Source organism: Chiloscyllium plagiosum, chromosome 29 (assembly GCF_004010195.1).
Source record: "Chiloscyllium plagiosum isolate BGI_BamShark_2017 chromosome 29, ASM401019v2, whole genome shotgun sequence".
Lineage (NCBI taxonomy): Eukaryota > Metazoa > Chordata > Chondrichthyes > Orectolobiformes > Hemiscylliidae > Chiloscyllium > Chiloscyllium plagiosum.
Window position 1 is genome coordinate 35,425,922 of NC_057738.1, and position 15,664 is coordinate 35,441,585.

The window sequence follows — 15,664 nt, forward strand, 5'->3', positions numbered from 1 at the left end:
TTGATCAGATGGGCCAATGGGCTGAGAAGTGGCAGATGGAGTTTAATTTAGATAAATGCGAGGTGCTGCATTTTGGGAAAGCAAATCTTAGCAGGACTTATACACTTAATGGTAAGGTCCTGGGGAGTGTTGCTGAACTTTGGAGTGCAGGTTCGTAGCTCCTTGAAAGTGGAGTCGCAGGTAGGTAGGATAGTGAAGAAGGTGCTTGGTATGCCTTCCTTTATTGGTCAGAGTATTGAGTACAGGAGCTGGGAGGTCATGTTGCGGCTATACAGGACATTGGTTAGGCTACTGTTGGAATATTGTGTGCAATTCTGGTCTCCTTCCTATCGGAAAGATGTTGTGAAACTTGAAAGGGTTCAGAAAAGATTTACAAGGATGTTGCCAGGCTTGGAGGATTTGAGCTATGGGGAAAGGCTGAACAGGCTGGGGCTGTTTTCCCTGGAGTGTTGGAGGCTGAGGGGTGACCTTATCGAGGTTTACAAAATTATGAGGGGCATGGATAGGATAACTAGACAAGGTTTTTTCCCTGTGGTCGGGGAGTCCAGAACTAGAGGGCATAGGTTTAGGGTGAGAGGGGAAAGATATAAAAGAGACCTAAGGGGCAACTTTTTCATGCAGAGGGTAGTACGTGTATGGAATGAGCTGCCAGAGGAAGTGGTGGAGGCTGGTACAATTACAACATTTAAAAGGCATTTGGATGGGTATATGAATAGGAAGGGTTTGGATGGATGTGGGCCGGGTGCTGGCAGGTGGGACTAGATTGGGTTGGGATATCTGGTCGGCATGGACAGGTTGGACTGAAGGGTCTGTTTCCATGCTGTACATCTCTATGACTCTATCTGCTTCCCAGGCCGAAACTGCGTTGAGTCCCATTTCTCAACTGAGCAGTGTGCTTCCCATCTACATGGGCTCCTGGGAAAGAAATCGAAACATACTGCATGGAAACAGACCCTTTGGTCCAACTCATTTGGAGCACTGGGGGCTGAGGGTTGACCTTATAGAGGTTTTAATTCACAAGGAGCATGGTTAGGGTAAATACACAAATCTTTTCTCTGGGGTGGGGGGAGTCAGAAACTAGATGTTTCTGACCAGATATCCTGGATAAGTCTAGTCCCATTTGCCAGGATATGGCCCATACCCCTTTAAACCTTTCGTATTCATCTACACATTCAAATACCTTCTAAATGTTATAATTGTGTCTGCCTCCACCATTTCCTCTGGCATCTCATTCCATACATGCATCACCCTCTGCATGAAAACGTTACCCCTCAGGCCCCTTTTAAATCTTTCCCCTCTCATCTTAAATCTATGCCCTCTAGTTTCTGACTCCCCCACCCCAGAGAAAAGATTTGTGTATTTACCCTAACCATGCTCCTTGTGAATTAAAACCTCTATAAGGTCAACCCTCAGCCCCCAGTGCTCCAAAAGAAAATCCCTCCAGCCAACTCAGCCTCTCCTTATAGCTCAATTCCTCCAACCCTTTTAAGCTTCAAAGTCGCCCATTGTCTCCGTCACCACCAATTCAGGATGGGCCCTGAACGCTGACCCCAGGCAGCAATGCCCCCGTCCCATGAAGGCAATAAAGAATCTCCAACATGTGTCTCTGGTAATGCAGCACCCTTCAGCACTGCGTTGGAGGGTGAGCCCAGGGTACTGTGCTGAAATGGACTTGAACCAGTAACCTCCTGGCTCTGCCAGCCATTTCTGTAACCCTTGTGTTGTGAAGGTTGTTGGGTATTCCGCACTGCGGCTGGTCGTTTCTATCCTTCACGCCCTGCTGTTTATGTTTGTCCAGGAAGTTGCAGAGTACTATGCAGCAAATGTGCAATCAACCCTCAGATGGCAGAAACCTCCCGTTATAGAGGCACTGAAGGTAATTTTGAAGTGAATTTTTTTCTCTTTATGATTGTCATTATGATCCCTGTGGAGACCCGTAACAGGAAAGTTTTGTCACAATTGTGGGGATTATAAAGAATTATGTTTTGTTACTGTATGGTGAAAGTTATTTACGCCTGGGAACAAAGCAGTTTCTAAGCCTCAGTTGTGTAGATCCAGTCTCCTGGAATGATGGTGGGGTGGGAGCAGGTGGGGGGCGGTGGAGTGGGGTGGTGTGACCAGTTGCCCTGAACTGAAAGCTTGGTTCTCCTGCTGGGAGAAGCTAGATTATCCTGCTGGGAGATTCCCTTCTGAGATGTAATCACGATTCTTCTCACCTGGGACATAGAGTCTTCTGTTCTGGTCAAAACAAGCTGTTGGTCTGTTGTAAGCTCAGCAGAGTAAGCATTGTACTCATTACCAATACAGGGGTTCTCCCAGGCACTTTGCTGCAATCACAGGATTTATACAATTCAAAACAGGGCTCTAGGTTGTGTGATAGAACAAGTGTGCAGGTTAGGCGAATTGGCCATGCCAAAGTGCCCGTAGTGTTAGGTGAATGTAGGGAAATGGGTCTGGGTGGATTGCTCTTCGGAGGGTCGGTGTGGACTTGTTGGGCCGAAGGGCCTGTTTCCACACTGTAAGTAATCTAATCTAATCTGAGGGTTCAGGAAGATAATCCTATGAAGTTTGTATTGCACATAGATGGGGTGGTTAAGATGGCATTTAGCATGCTGGCCTTCACTGCTCAGACCTTTGAGTATTGGAGTTGGAACATTCATGTTGAGGTTGTACAGGACATTGGTGAGGCCTGTTCTGGAGTACTGTGCCCAGTTCTGGTCACCCCCTGCTATAGGAAGGATATTATTAAGCTGGAGAGGGTTCAGAAAAGGTTTACCAGGGTGTTGCCTGGATTGGAGGGTTGGAGATACAAGGAGAGGCTGATGGCCTGGCACTTTTTTCACTGGAGTGTAGGAGGTTGAGGGGTGACCTTATAGAGGCTTATAAAATCATGAGGGGTGTAGATTAGGTGAATGGCAGGTCTCTTTACCCTAGGGTGGGAGATTAGCCAGCATATTTTTTAGGTGAGAGGATAAAGATTTCAAAAAGACACAAGGGGTAATTTTTTTGCACAGAGAGCAATTCATGTGTGGACTGGACTTCCAAAGAAAGTGGTGGATGCAGGTGCAGTTACAACGTTTAAAAGGCATTTAGATTTAAAAAAACACGAGTAAGAAATGTTGAGAGGGATTTGAACCAAATGTAAGCAAATGGTACTAATTTATTTTGAGATTGTGGTTGGTATGGACTGGTTAGACCGAAGGGCCTGTTGCCCTGCAGTATGACTCTATGACATGTCTTTGATATGCTTTCTTGGAATTGATGCACTTAAGAAACTGTTTCACACAAATTTCTGACCTGTCTTTAAAAAACAATTCACAGGAACGACCCACATGTGCCTCTATTTTAATATAAAAATCCCAAAATGTAATATGTATAAAATACACCTTTCATCATACCTCCAAAGTCTCAGCAAGATGTTGTAACATATATGCAGTAAATCACCCCTTTACTTTAAAGAAGTGAGTGTGTTGTGGAGGGGTGAGGTTGGTATCAATGCCAATCTCAAAAAAGTTCCCACTTAGATACAAAACAAATGTGTATTTCATTTCCGTTAGTAAGAATGCAGAGGAAGCCATTTTGAGATCAGGTTACAGACTTCCCTATAAACACTTGGCCGTCACCAACATACCGCAGGTGCATTTTTTTTCTTGCTGTCATCTGAGAGGTAGTGAGCAAGAGATGGAATCAGACAGGCCCGCATCTCATGCAGAAAAATGTTAACGCTATCATTCAGCGTGAGTGGGAGCTTGGACACAGATTAAAGACAACATTCAGTAGGAATGAAAGGAGAATGGAAGATTTGCCTAGCTCAGTGCTAACAGAAGGAATCTACAGTGTAAGTCTCACAGTGGGTGGTAGTCCTGGGATTAGAGGCTACCTAACTGGGAAAACTGAAGAGAAATTAACAGATTAGAAACTGGGAGCAATTGTGAATTGTTTGTTATCGTAACTAATTCCATGGAGAGTGATACTGAAAAAGAAACAAGTATTTCTATAGTTTAATTGCCTACAAAAAGAAAATAGTGTTTAGTCGATTGTGTTTCGTTGGCCATTTCTTGCAGTAAAAAAATTAAAACGTGAAGCCTTGATGTGTTTTTATTCCCGGTCTTAACTGGAGGTTTGAATTTCTCTTTAGCAATGATCGATCTTGAAAGAGATCAGAATAGAGTTAAATGCAGCAGGGAAGAAACGAAAAGGCAAAGATTTCACTTCTGAAAGATTTCAGTTTTTCTTTTCTTGTTGGGACGAACTTTCTTTTGAAGCCTTTAACTGGCTGTTGGTACGGATGTTACAGCCTTGCAGTTTTCTGTTGGCAGAACACAGTACTCAGTGACAGGTCACAGCAGGAGTACTGGGCAGCTTCAGATTTCTAATTAACAGCTTAAAGTACCACCTTCCCAAACAGAGGAACCACGGGAATAGATCAACTCTGAGATCTCAGGCATGGTGCAAAATGTCATTCTCACAAAATGGCTCATCACGGTTTCTGTTTAAAAACCCCCTTGTGCAGCACCACAACATTCCTGGGTATTGCCTGGACTCGCAGAATTGTACAGCATGGGGCCCATTTGGCCCATCGAGTCCGTACTGCAATGCAATGGACAGCACGTTTAAAACAAAAGCAGAAGTTGTTGGAAAAGCTCGGCAGGTCTGGCAGCATCTGTAGAGAGCAATCAGAGTTAACTTTGGACTCTTCGGTATCGCTGCCTTTACGACCTCTCTTCAAAAAAACCAAGGACAAAAGAACCTTTTTAAAGTGACAACATCATCACACACTGTACCATAGTATGCTCAGCCTTTCCTTATAAGATAGCTCAACCCTCGCCCTGGCAATCAGTTGAGTAAATCTCCTCTGAACTGCTGCTCCTACAATTAAAGCCAGACTTGGTACACAAATTTCCTTAAAAATGCTCTTCTAGCATAGCTGGCTCCTCCCAGCACTCAATGGTAATTCCCAGCTTCCTTTTAATCCAGTGGGAATTCTCCACCCTGCTGTAATGCCCCCAATTCTGCTGTGAATTCACGTTGAGTACCCCTCCAGGAGATTGCTAACACTCAGTGTTGAATCTGGTTAATGGTTTCCTCTTCACCTGTGCCCTTTGCTCTTTGACACCAATGCCAGCGACTTTGGGAAAGTCCTAGAGGTGCAAGCAATGAACTGGCGGGGTGTTACAGTTCACTCAGGGAGCCAGGGTTGCTGTGTGATACATTGTAAGCTGGAGCGTTGAATAGTGAAGGTAGGGGCCCCCATATCCCTTCCATCACTTAGCTGACCAGGAATCTCGCCCACACTGTCTCCATTTCTCTCCCTCCATCTGTCAGATGGATTTGCAGGTTGAGACTCAACCCTGTTTGGTCACATGGTGAAGACACCTTCCTTGGTCAGTGTCACACCATCATTCCCAGCATTGAGGGGGTCCTTCCCCCCCCATTCCCGAGGGTCCTGAACAATCTGACTGTGGGCATTCACACTTTACCACAGGGGGAGGCAAGTGGCAGTCGAAGAGGTGTGTGGCACGTTTGGATTTTCGCGCACTCTGTCCGATGTTTGTGTTTGGACCTCCAGAAGGTGTACAATATGGCACTTTTGCGAAAACCCTTCTGCTGTTTGGAAGGTCTAGGGTAAGGTGGTGCCGCAACGAGATGCGACGTTGTATTTTTTGAGGGAGGACGTTCTTCAACCTTGGACTGACCTTATCCGTCAAGGCCGGGGGATTGGATTCGAACCCATAGGTGCAGGCTCAAAGGCAAGGACACTACCCACTGCACCACGAGAAGTTCCTTTCAACTGTGCACAAAACTTCAAATAGAACAATACCCAGGGATGAAAAGTATCTGTCCCATGGTGAGACTGGAGTTGTACTTGTTCAGAGTAGAGAAAAGGAAGAGAGAATTTGACAGAGGTGTATGAATCCTGAACGGTTACGACAGAGGAAATGAGGTTCTGATGGCAGAGGGGGCAGTAAGCAGGGGAGATGGATGGAAGATGATTGGCACAGTAGGAACTGGAGACAGAGTTAGGCAAACAAACTGCTTGACACAACAGGTCGCAATCTGAAAAACCTCTGCCTGAACACAGAATCACTCTCAAGAGATTGAAAATGTGGAGAAAATGTGGAGAGGCGGGACTGATTGATTATTTTACCAGATAGTCATGATCGGTTGAATGTGTGATATTGTTCAATGATGTTATGCAGGATTGGATGAGGTGAATGTTTTCTTTGGCTCTTTGTGTGTGTTTTTTTTTCCCTGGCAGCACAAGGCGAAAGCTGCAGGTCTCTGGAACCTCTTCCTGCCAGCAGTCAGCGGCCTGACTCAGTTGGATTATGCTTTCATTGCTGAAGAAACTGGAAGATGCTTCTTTGCTCCTGACGTTTTCAACTGCCAGGCTCCAGGTAGGTCGCCAACTCAAGCATCACCCATTATCATTGCTGAATGGATTGGCACCTTCTGCTTAGGAACCGTGAGGTTTAAGTGAGAAGGGAAGTTGACAGAAAAAAAACACCTGATATTTTATAACAAAATCAGCAAGTTCTGGAACATCTCACCAGGTCGGGCACTGCCTGTGGAGAGGGCAAGGGAGTTAACGTTTCGAATCCTGATATGACTGTTTTTTGGAACCCATCAGTTCCCTTCGGCTGAACCTGATCTCCACTTATCTGAAGACCACCCTCATCAGAGACTCCTCGGCTATCCCTGAGCATCATTGTCCATTCCTTTCCACAATCACAGACCTTCCTGACTGAGCTCCAGCCTTCCATGTTCTGTGATGACCATCTTCCTCTTGTATTCAATGTTCTCTTCTTCTTTTACCACTGTCTTTCCCACTTCATTTTTTCCATTTTTTCCCTTTTTCTTTCCCTCTTTCGTTCTCCCACTTTCTTCTTTCTTTCACTGTCTTCCTCCCTGTCTCCTTCCTCCCTTCCTATCTCTCTTTCTTTCCTTCTCTCTTTCTTTCCTTCTCTCTTTCTTTCCTTCTCTCTTTCTTTCCTTCTCTCTTTCTTTCCTTCTCTCTTTCTTTCCTTCATCTTTTCTTTCCTTCTTTCTCTCTTTGTTTCTTTCTCTGTTTTTCTCTCTCCTTTCTCTCTCTCGCTCTTTTTCTCACTTTTTCTCTTTCTTGTTTTTTTCTCTCCCCAACCCCTTGCCTGTGAACTCCACCCACCCTCACAAATCATGATCTTGGGTTTGATCTCAACAAGTGAACTCTGGCCAGTCCACATGGCTCCAACCTTCTGCCAAGGAACAATGTCAACACCTCTGCATTGATCGTTTCACTTTTTATTTTAATTTTTTTTAACAGTGAAGGGGAGGGCAGGGATTAAATCAAAATAGAGTTGGAGGGGGAAATAATGCACTCCACTCCCTGCGGCGCCCACTTCTCCCTGAACAACTCCAGGGTGTTGGTCGACACCGCGTGCTCCTTCTCCAAGGACACCCGGGCTCTAATGTAACCGCGGAAGAGGGGCAGGCAGTCAGCCCTAACGACCCCCTCCACGGCCCGCTGCCTGGACCTGTTTATGGCCAGTTTGGCCAGGCCCAGGAGCAGACCCACGAGGAGGTCCTCAGACCTGCCCTCCCTCCTCCGTACCGGGTGCCCGAAGATCAGGAGCGTGGTATTTTCACTTTTTAATCCTCCCCTTGCCAAGTTCTCCACGTTAGGGACAGGAATGGTCTGTTGAGCCTGTGATTTTTGAGAACAAAAAGCATTCATGGGATATTGACAGCGCTCGCTGGGCCTGTGTTAATTGACAATGAGATATTTTAATTGAATTCAAATTTCACCCTCTGCCAATGGTGGTGTTTGAACCCACATCCCCAGAATATTACTGTGAAGGTTTTTGTTTATTTTTCAAGTGACATTACCACAATGCCACTGCCTCCCTTTAAACTGAATTCCGTAGAAATCTGGAATAAAAAGCTAATCCAACAGCAAGCATAAAAACCCATCTTGTTCATCATGTCCTTTAAGAAATGCAATCTGCCTAACCCCCACTTACAAGTGACTCCAGACCCACAGCAACTCTCAGCTGCCATCTGGGCAGTTAGGGACAGGCAGTACACGCTGGCTGGGCAAAACACATGAATGAATCAAAATAAAACTATTCCTTCAGTGTGTTTAAATGATTCTTTTAAAGTGTCTGTAAAAATTCAAATTCTCAGCTTAAAGCAGAGCTTTCGTATTGCGTCCCTCGGGAGCTGTACCGAATGCTGCATCTTCTGTGCTTTACCCTGCTGTTGCATTAATATCTTTCTCTTCCCCTCCTGGAACTTCTCGACACATTTCCCCTTTAAAACTCACTTCTCTGGCCATCTGCTCTGACACCTTCTGTGGTTTGATGTCAAACTTTGGTTGATGAACATTTGAAAGTAATTTGCTGTGCAAACGGCGCTATACAAATGCAGCACTTGATGCTGTTCTTTGGCATATGGCTAACCAGAAAGTATTGTCTACAGTGACTGATCTGGTGTTCCGGGAGGGATCTGATTGAGGGGCTCAGACTGCGGTTATACTGGGAAAAACATTTCCTCTAAGTAGAGGGGTCAGTAAAAAATGGGCATAGCTTTCAGGTAAAGAGCAGGAGATTTAGGGGGGATTTGAAAAACATCTTTCAACCTTAAAGTTATGGAACCTATTGGCCAGAAAGAGACAGGAACAGCGGTTGGCCATGGGATGAGGGCTTTGTGGTCCAGACTAACTCTATCCTCCACTGTCTCCGAACCTCAAGCACCCAGGGCAAGGGACCACTGGGTATGTGGGAGGCAGCAGTCTGGCTGATTGTATATCCCATTCCTCAATGACCAAATCCTCCTAATGACCAACATCCGTTCCAATGACCAATACACCCACCTCCCCAATGACCAACACACCCACCTCCCCAATGACCAACACATCCACTTCCCCAATGACCAACACACCTACCTCCCCAATGACCAACACACTCACTTCCCCAATGACCAACACACCTACCTCCCCAATGACCAACACACTCACTTCCCCAATGACCAACACACTCACTTTTCCAATGACCAACACACCCACCTCCCCAATGACTAACATGCACAGCCTCAAATGACCAACACACCCACCTCCCCAATTGCTGCTGCTGCAGCCACTTCTGCTCCTAAAGACGTCACTCACCTGGACATGATGACTCCATCACCTATGTCACTTCCACAACCAGTGATGTCACTCACCAGAAACCAGTCTGCAATGTCGCTGCCGTCACATGTGATGTCACTTCCTACCCCATGGACACTGCTGTAGACCACACTTCCGCCCCCTTTGTGAGCATCACTTCTATTGGTGACATCACTCCTGATTCTATAATCCCGCCCATTCAAGTGACTGTCCCTGCCCCCACACCCAGCTGCAACCCCACACCAGGTCCTGGCTCCCAGCCATGCTGTATATTCACCATTCCCTCAGACCTCCCACTCACTGAGATGAATGTTAGTCCTCAGCAAAAGCCTTATCTTTATCCTGCTATGCTCTCAAATTAATGACTTCGACACGCGTCATGACCTTGAACATTTCTGCGCCACCTCCGCCTCCAGGCCCACTTTAATCAACCAAGACTCCTGCTGACCCACAGAGGACCCCTTCTCATGCCTCCAACACACCCCATCCACCTGGACACCCTGTGCTGGCTTGTTACCCACCCTTGACCTCTTCATTTCTAACTGCTACCATGACATTGACCACCTCAACCTGTCCACCCACTCCAATCTCCCGCCCTCACAACACGGAGTCCTCTACTCCCTCCGATCCGACTACAACTTCACCATCAAACCCGCAGAAGGTGGGCAGGGGGAGGGGGGAGTGCAGAAGTCATGTATGGCACCAACTTCTCCACCACTGAAGACAGGCGCCAACTCATAGATGCCTCCTCCTACTGTCCCCTCGACTACAACCTCACCTCCATCACCAAACCATCATCTCCCAGACTGTACACAACCTCATCATCTCTGGGGATCTCCCATCCACAGCCTCCAACTTCATTGTCCGTGACCCCCCCACTGCCCAATTCTACCTCCTTCCGAAGATTCACAAACCTGATCTCTGCCTGCCTTGACACTGTCCTGTCCCCCTTAGTCCAGGAACTCCCCACCTACGTTCGTGACATCACCCATGCCCTTCACCTCCTCCAAGATTTTCATTTCCCCGCCCCAAAGCCTCATCTTCACCAAGGACATCCAGTCCCTGTACACTTCCATCCGCCATGACGAAGGTCTCCAAGCCCTCAGTTTCTTCCTGTAATGCAGTCCCAAGCAGTCCCCTTCCACCAACACCCTCATCCATCTGGCTGAACTGGTCCTCACCCTCAACAAAATCTCCTTCCAATCCTTCCACTTCCTCCAAAGCAAAGGGGTAGTCATGGGCACCCGCATGGGGCCCAGCTATACCTGCCTCTTTGTTGGATAGGTGGAACAGTCCATCTTCTGCAACTTTGAGAAATAAGGAAGGGATGATCACCTTATTGGGATTGTATAATAGACCCCCTAATAGTCAGAGGGAAATTGAGAAACAAACTTGTAAGGGGATCTCAGCTATCTGTAAGAATAATAGGGTAGTTATGGTAGGGGATTTTAACTTCCCAAAAATCGACTGGGACTGCCATAGTGTTAAAGGTTTAGATGGAGAGGAATTTCTTAAGTGCGTCCAGGACATTTTTCTGATTCGGGGAGTCCAGAACTAGAGGGCATAGGTCTAGGCTGAGAGGGGAATGATATAAAAGAGACCTAAGGGGCAACGTTTTCATGCAAAGAGTGGTACGTGTATGGAATGAGCTGCCAGAGGAAGTGGTGGAGGCTGGTACAATTGCAACATTTAAGAGGCATTTGGATGGGTATACGAATAGGAAGGGTTTTGAGGGACATGGGCCAGGTGCTGTCAGGTGGGACTATATTGGGTTGGGATATCTGGTCGGCATGGACAGGTTGTACTGAAGGGTCTGTTTCCATGCTGTACATCTCTATGACTCTACACTGGCACCATCCCACACCTTTTCCTCTGCTACATCAATTATTGTATTGGCGCCCACTCGTGCTCCCACGAGAAGGTTGAACAGTTCATCAACTTTACCAACATCTTCCACCCCGACCTCAAATTCACCTGGACCATCTCGGATACCTTCCTCTGCTTCCTGGACCTGTCCATCTCCATCAATGGTGACCGACTGACTACGTACATCTACTACAAACCCACCGACTCCCACAGCTACATGGACTACACCTCCTCCCACCCTACCTCCTGTAAAAAGGTGATCCCTTATTCCCAATTCCTCCGCCTATGCCACATTTGTTTTCAGGATGACCAGTTCCATTGTAGACAATTCCAGATGACCTCCTTCTTCCAAGACCGCAATTTCCCCTCCCACATGATCGAAAATGCCCTCGTATCTCCTCCATTTCCTGCATCTCTGCCCTCAAACCCCTCCCTTCCCAATGCAACATGGACATTACACCCCCCAGCCCTCACCTTCCTCCCACCAACCTCCGTATACATCACAATATCCTCCGCCATTTCTGTCACCTCCAAACGAACCCCACCATCAGAGATATATTTCCCTCCCCACCACTATCTGCATTCCGTAAAGACCATTCCCTCCGTGACTCCCTCGTCAGATCCATAACCCCACCAGCCCACACCCCACACCCCACTCCTGGCACCTTCACTTGCCACCACAAGAAGTGCAAAACCTGTGCCCACACCTGCCCCATCACCTCCGTCGAAGGCCCCAAAGGATCCTTCCACATCCGACAGAAATTTACCTGTACCTCCATGAGCAATCGTATCTGTTGCACCCGATGAGGTCTCCTCTACATCGTGGAGACAGGACACCAACTTACAGATCATTTCAGAGAACATCTCTGGGACACCTTCACCAACCAACTCCACTGCCCCTTGGCTGAACACTTCAACTCCATCTTCCACTCTGCCAAGGACATACAGGTCCTGGGCCGCCTCTGTCGCCACTCCCTTACCACCCGATGCCAGGAGGAACAACACCTCATCTTCTGCCTTGGGGCCCTCCAACCCCACTGCATCAATGTGGACATCACCAGTTTTCTTGTTTTCCCTTTCCCACCTTTCCCCAGTCCCAAGCCTCCAACCCGGCACCGCTCTCTTGACCTGTCCATCACCTTTGCCATCTATCTGCTCCACCCTCCTCTCCGACCTATCACCTTCTCCCCCACCTTCTCCTACCTAATGCATCCTCAGCTACCTTCCCCCCAGCCCCATCCCGTTTCCATTTATCTCTTAGTGCCCCGGCCCACAATCCTCATTCCTGATGAAGGACTTATGCCTGAAACGTCGATTCTCCTGCTCCTTGGATGCTGTGCTTTTCCAGCACCACACTTTCGACTCCCACCTGCCCAATGACCAACATGCACACCCCGAAATGACCAAGTCCTCCCTAATGACCAACACCCCTGCGCCCCCCCCCCCCCCACCTCCCCTTCAGTCCATGTCCAGCTCAGCGCTGCAGGGAACAGTTTCCTGCTCTCTGTGCCCACCCAAAGCCCACCCCACCCCACTCTTGGTGACTGATCCATGAGGGTGATGTGTAAATGGCTCATTTCAACACAGCATCATAACAGAAGCAGCAGAGTACAACGGCAGACTTTCCACCTGATGACATTCCCACTTTGTTTCCTAGACACAGGGAACATGGAGGTGCTACACTTGTACGGAACGGAAGAGCAGAAGAAGAGATGGCTGGAACCTCTGCTTGACGGAGAAATCCATTCGTGTTTTTGCATGACAGGTATCTCCATCTGCCTGGGTTAGTCCATTCAGTCGTTTAGGATTCCAGCTGATGCTCTCGCCAGAGCTGGGCTGTGGAAGTAACACACCCCTTTATTCCCCCCACTTCCCAAAAATAACAGCAGGCTCCGTTTGACTGATCCGGCCTACAACTGCCGCGGTTTCAAACTCTGAAATTCCTTCCTGAAACCCCTCCACTGATCCCATGACACTCCATAAAACATCCCCATCTTGGGCTGAGCTCTCGGTCATTGGTCATAAGGTTTTGTTAGTTGGCTCAGTTTCGCGTTTCCATTTTGGGGTCACTCCTGTGAAGCATTATCAGAACATTTTACAACGGAGAGGGCACTATTTAAATGCAACAGGTTGTTTGCTGTTGGTCACAAAGCTGATCATAGAATTCCTACAGTGTGGAAGCAGGCCATTCGGCCCATCGAGTCCACACCAGCCCTCCGAAGAGCAGCCCACCTCGACTCACCCCCTACCGTATTCTCGTGGCCCTCCATTTCCCATGGCCAGTCTACCCTAACCTGCACATCTTTGGACTGTGGGAGGAAACCAGAGCACCTGGAGGAAACTCACGCAGACACAGGGAGAATGTGCAAACTCCACACAGTCAGTCACCCGAGAGTGGAATCGAACCCAGGTCCCTGGCACTGTGAGGCAGCAGTGCTAACCACCATGCCACCCCAAATGGATCACAGATGGAATCCCTGCAGTTTGAAATAGGCCATTTGGCCTACCAAGTCCACACAGACCCTCCGAAAAGTGTCCCATTCAGACCTATTTCCCTATTTTATTGCTCTACATTACTCCTGACTAATACCCCTAGCCTACACATTCCTGAACACTATGGGGCAAGTTAGTATGGCCAATCCACCCTAACCTGCACATCTTTGGACTGTGTGAGGAAACCCACACAGACACAGGGAGAATGTGAAAACTCCACACAGCCCGTCGCCCGAGGCGGGAATCAAACCCGAGTCCCTGGCTCTGTGAGGCAACAGTGCTAACCCCTGAGCCATTGTACCCACCCCTAGATCTGCTGAGCTGATGGGGTGACTTCCCAGGCAACTGGTGTCAATTTGAGTGTTGACATTGAGAGATGGCAGCCACGGTCGGATGGCCCCAGTGTTATGGACAGTCCCACAGGCCTGAACCATGGACAGTGAGATCTTCACCAGGGGTAAGGCAAGATGCAGGTTCTAAACCTACCCCAGCCAGTGACATGCACATTTTCCAGTTGGGATGGCAGTGGTTTCACATTTTGTTCCATCTCAATGACTGACGAGGAATCTCTCGCTGTCTGCCATTGGCATGTGTTTGAAGGGCTTGGGGGCAGCTTGGTGCTTATTCTGTCTCACCACATCACGAGCCATGGCCACCACATCATGAAGTGGGGCCTGAACCCAGAGGTTCTGGCTCAGAGGCAGAAACACTACCTCTGAGCTCCCCGGCCTTTCTGTGTGTCTGATTGGCAGATTGCTTGATGGCTGTGACATCGCCCCTCCCCAACACACCACCCCCTTGGGTGTTATTAATGGCTGCTATTAATTCAGAAATGGTGACCTTTTCATCTCTGACAATGATGTTTTTTTCTTCACTTGGTCCACCTCTCAGAGCCGGACGTGGCTTCCAGTGATGCCACCAATGTTGAATGTACCATTCACCGGGACGGAGAGAGCTATGTCATCGTTGGCAAGAAGTGGTGGGCCAGTGGTGAGTAAAGGGTGACCCAGAGCTCAGGTTTGGAAGTTACGCACTTTTCCCCGGCTGGGGGGACCAGTACTCTGAGCATTCTGTTGACTCAAAACTACAGGTCATTCTGCCATAAACGTGCGTTTTGTCAGCATGAATTGGCTATAACACCATTTACGAATTGTGGGTGTTGTTTGGATAACACACAGTTTCTTCTGAACGGGTATAACAATTTTCTATTAGTAAGCTTTCAACTGCATGATTTTCTATACCGTGAGGTCACAGAGGAACAAAACTGTCATGTTATAGCAGAAGGACCTGTAAGTGGGGAAGTGTGAGTGATGACAAGGAGATAAAGGCTCTTCAGTGTGAGTTAGACAAATTGAGTGAGTTGGCAATCATGTACCAGATGTGTAGAACACCGATAAATGTGGAGTTATCCACTTTTGTAGGAAAAATGGTGATAGGTGAGGAAATGTTAATGAGCAAAGGGAGCTGGGTAGTCTTATACACTGGTCATTGAAAGCAAGCAGTTAGGAAAGCAAATGGTTTGTTGGCCTTCATTGCAACAGGGTTTGAGTATAGGAGCAAGGAGGTCTTCCTGCTGCTGTACAAGGTCTTGGTGAAACTAGAGCTAGAGTATTGGGTGCAGCTTTGGTCTCCTTATCCAAGAAAGGTACACTTCCCAGAGACTGAGTGCAATGAAGGTTCACCTGACCAATTCCTGGGGTGGCAGGTTTGTCACATGAGGAGAGATTGGGTCAACTGGGCCTGAATTCATTGCAGTCCAGAAGAATGGGTGAGGATCTCACTGAAATGTCTAACATTATGGCAGGGCCGGATGGTCTGAATACTGGGATGAAGGTTCCCCTCGTAGGGAGGTCCAGGACAAGAAGATCATGGGGTCTCAGGATATAGGGATAGGCCATTGCATACTGAGCTGAAGAGATCTCAATTCACTCAGAGCATGGAAGTCACTGAATGTCACCGAGTCATAGAGATGTACAGCATGGAAACAGACCCTTCAGACAAACCCGTCCACACCGACCAGATATCCCAACCCAATCTAGTCCCACCTGCCAGCACCCGGCCCATATCCCTCCAAACCCTTCCTATTCATATACCCACCAAATGCCTCTTAAATGTTGCAATTGTACCAGCCTCCACCATTTCCTCTGGCAGCTCATTCCATAC

The 15,664-nt window shown here is 47.8% G+C and overlaps 1 protein-coding gene across 1 annotated transcript in view; it reads left to right on the forward strand.

Moving 5' to 3' along the window:
• The window catches only part of acad11 (acyl-CoA dehydrogenase family, member 11), a 140,158-nt gene that overhangs the window by 31,712 nt on the left and 92,782 nt on the right, over positions 1 to 15,664 (forward strand). Inside the window, exons 6-9 of the mRNA XM_043719516.1 lie at positions 1,799 to 1,876; positions 6,260 to 6,398; positions 12,666 to 12,773; positions 14,393 to 14,491. Of these exons, the coding sequence (XP_043575451.1) occupies positions 1,799 to 1,876; positions 6,260 to 6,398; positions 12,666 to 12,773; positions 14,393 to 14,491 (424 nt within the window). The remainder of the gene's footprint in view (positions 1 to 1,798; positions 1,877 to 6,259; positions 6,399 to 12,665; positions 12,774 to 14,392; positions 14,492 to 15,664) is intronic.